The sequence below is a fragment of the Penaeus monodon genome, chromosome 2, assembly GCF_015228065.2.
Source record: "Penaeus monodon isolate SGIC_2016 chromosome 2, NSTDA_Pmon_1, whole genome shotgun sequence".
Classification (NCBI taxonomy): domain Eukaryota; kingdom Metazoa; phylum Arthropoda; class Malacostraca; order Decapoda; family Penaeidae; genus Penaeus; species Penaeus monodon.
The window spans coordinates 34437621-34440856 of NC_051387.1; the positions used below are offsets into that span (position 1 = coordinate 34437621).

Here is a 3236-nt window from a genome sequence, read left to right on the forward strand (position 1 = left end):
TCAAGCACCCGAGCAGCCCCGGTGGAGGAAGCTCACCCAACCGTGACATTCAACAGCCACCAGCAAACCATCCACAAGGCCAGGGACAGAGTTTCGACCCCATTCACTTCCGCCTCCTGCTCTCTCAGCGACTGATGGAACTGAGGAAGGAGAAGGGCCTGCCTCCAACGCTACCTGGCCTAGGCCCTGGTCTTCCTCCAGGTCTGTTCTCGCACTTCCCACACCTGGGTCAGCAGGAGCTGGGCAATCCCCGCCTGGACTCTCTCGGCGGTGGTCTTGACCTTTCTATGAAGGGAGAAAATGACTATGACGATGCTTCACTTGTTGACGAGGATTCCAACATGTCCGGTGCCATGAGTCCAAGTGGAGGAGGACGTTCTGAAGGGGAAGATGGTGATCGTGACGGCCGAGGAGCCCCCTCTCCCCTCCCACGGACCTCTCGACGGAAGCCCGCTGCCCCACAGTGGGTAAACCCATCGTGGGCATCAGGTGAGGGAGGTAAGGAGCGCGAGGTTATTATAAACGGCGTGTGTGTCATGCAGACAGATGACTATCGTCTAAGGGAACAGGAAACAGTGCGCATTGAACCAACTCCAGTAGATGAAGCCAACCGCAACCGCTCTTTGAAGGAGGAACAGGAGGACGAGAACGAGGAGGAACAACAGCCAGCCTCCACACACCCACCTTCCCCGCGGCCAGACACACTGACAGAGCCAGTCACATTGCAGGAGGAGGAATCCTCTACCTTGCAGGAAGAGCCAACGCCCAGTCAAGAGGCTGTCAAGGAGGAGACGGACGAGGTTGAGGAGGAAGAGGCGTGATGCTAGCATCTGCCTAAAACGACGCTTTTGGATTCCAGAGTTTATCCCGTTGTTCTTAGCGTGTTATTGTTCGTGCATTATACCAAATGTTTCGTCCTATCGGCAAGTGGCGAGCTTCGCTAGGTTGGATGATGATGCCAAGGCGCTGTGTCGCCGGAGAACCACGTGGAATCTCTTAGGCACATTGTGGGCCTTTAAAATCACAATTTAGACTCTCAAGTCATAAGTCCTACAAAATGTCAACCTCTGTTATTTTATTATGAAATGTTCGTGTGTTTTACTTGTTAACTTGTCTAAAGATTTGTATATATTTCCCAAGTTTTTGATCAAGCTCCCCTTAGGTTAGGTTACTTCAGGTATTTAGAATGCCATAACGCTGAACTGTTCTCTGCTTGTTGCCGATGTGACAGTGGTGGGAACTTTGCGCAGTGCTTATCGCGCAAGGACTATACTTGACCCCTGATGGAAGGCGGTCTCTGAAAATAAAAGCAAAAAAAAAAAGATAAATAAAACACGGACGTGATCGAACAAGTGAAATGGTCGAACCCCTGACCTTGCAAAGATGTATGCCCATATGAAATAATGATATTCATGAGATTTTTCCGGTGAACCCTTCATTGACCAAATAGTACAGAGTAGAACCAAATAGTACCCCTCTTTCCCCGAGTGAGACTAGCAAGTAACCATTAAAAATATTTCTAAGAACTGTGGCTTGGGTACTGATAAATCTCCCCGCATGACCCAGCACACGTATGTTCGAGACTGTTAGTTCTAGTCTTTTATTTCTCAACTAATTTCACTTTTTCATTGTTCAATCAATAAATAATGTTAAAAAGAAATGTCCATCTAGTCCATGGATTCAGCATCGGTCATCCAAGATTAATGTGATCTCTCGCAGCCCTTCATAATGTGTTGAAGTGAATCTAATCCGCTGGCTTCAGAGTGCAAAGAAATGTGCAAAGAAATTCCAAACGGCAACAGAAACTAGCCCCGTATGAACCCCGAGACAAGCCATGTTCCGGCACATACCGTGTAGATAGTTGGCCAATGAATGATCGATGCACACGGAGGAAAATGTCAGCAGAAGGATAACCTTAAACCCCATTGGTCCATTTCTATACATATATTCCCTGAAGATGATTGGCCCTAGTTATATAGGAGACCCACAATTGGCTTTGTTAAGGGTTGGACACTTTTGTGCCCGGGGACTTCCGTACGGCCAGTCAAGAGCGCATAAGACATGGGCATTACTGACAAAAAATAAAATGGTAAATAAAAAATACATATTAGCGTGTCCTAATACGTGTCCGGATACGCAATAGTCGTGACTACAAGAGGGGCATGTTTGAGCTTAAGTTGTTATTGGTTGTAGGGTTTAAGAAAGAAAACTGGTGTTAGTGTGCAGAGTATTCAGGTAATCGAGTGAAATTTATTACTATATGTATTTTATTCTTCTTAATATTCGGTCTGTAATTTTGTGTTTATTACAAAATGTAAGAAAAATAATGATGATATGGTGATGGCCTACTCGAGATCGTCTGTGACAATCAGCAACAGAATGATGAAATCAGAAACGTTTTGACCTTCATTAAAAGTCGTGATTTCAACTTTCACGGATATATTTTTTCCCAGCTTCTGAGAGAATCATCTGGACATCTGACTAATAGTAAGTCCAAACATTGCAGTATTCGGTGTCTGTACCACTACACATTCCAAACACCTAAAAGAGAGAGGAAAAATAACATAAATCATACAAATGACATAATCCATTTGCTATTACAACATTAATTCTGAAACGCTTATACCACTAAAAAAATACGGCTAATAGTAGAGTACTTGAACACATCACTCTCCCTCACAGTAGAGTCCGTCGCGGGCCCCCCTCCCCTATACCCCGCCCCCTCCCTCCCCTAGAGGGCGAAAGGGGAGGGGGGTAAGGGGGAGGACTCACGGCTCCGAGAACTATTGTGGTGGATAGAGAGTGACATTTGAGATGGTCTTCCTCGCCAAACGATTTGTTCAAATTTTCCATGTGACCGGTAATGGTAATTGTGTCGCCGGAGACTTTTTATCTCTGGGAGAGATTTTCTTTTCCTTTTTTATGTCGCTCTTTCTCGTTCATAAAGCGCCACAGGGTCAGTGCTTACATGTTGTTGTTTTTTTTATCCTTTAGGTCATTATTGGAATTCGTTTTTTGATGTTGACATCCAGCTGTAAATTATATACGTAAATGCTAATATATGCGCGCATATACACGTGTACATATGTATCAGTGCTATCTTACGTAACATCGAGGCACAGCGGATAAACTCAATTACCATGATTAAATTATTACAAACTTTTCCTTGTGACAATCGAAGTCTAACTGGCTTGACTTCGTTCGACAATCTGCCCCCCCTCCCCCCAACCTTTCCT

At 45.1% G+C, this 3236-nt stretch overlaps 1 protein-coding gene across 11 annotated transcripts in view; it reads left to right on the top strand.

The window, feature by feature from the left end:
* The window catches only part of LOC119582508 (homeobox protein cut-like), a 188871-nt gene extending 185902 nt beyond the window's left edge, over positions 1-2969 (top strand). For all 11 annotated transcript variants that reach the window (XM_037930890.1, XM_037930874.1, XM_037930855.1 and 8 more), the window contains one exon: positions 1-2969. This exon is cut by the window's left edge and continues 436 nt beyond it. In XM_037930890.1, the coding sequence (XP_037786818.1) occupies positions 1-821 (821 nt within the window). In that variant the 3' untranslated portion in view covers positions 822-2969.
* The last annotated feature ends 267 nt before the right edge of the window (positions 2970-3236 follow it).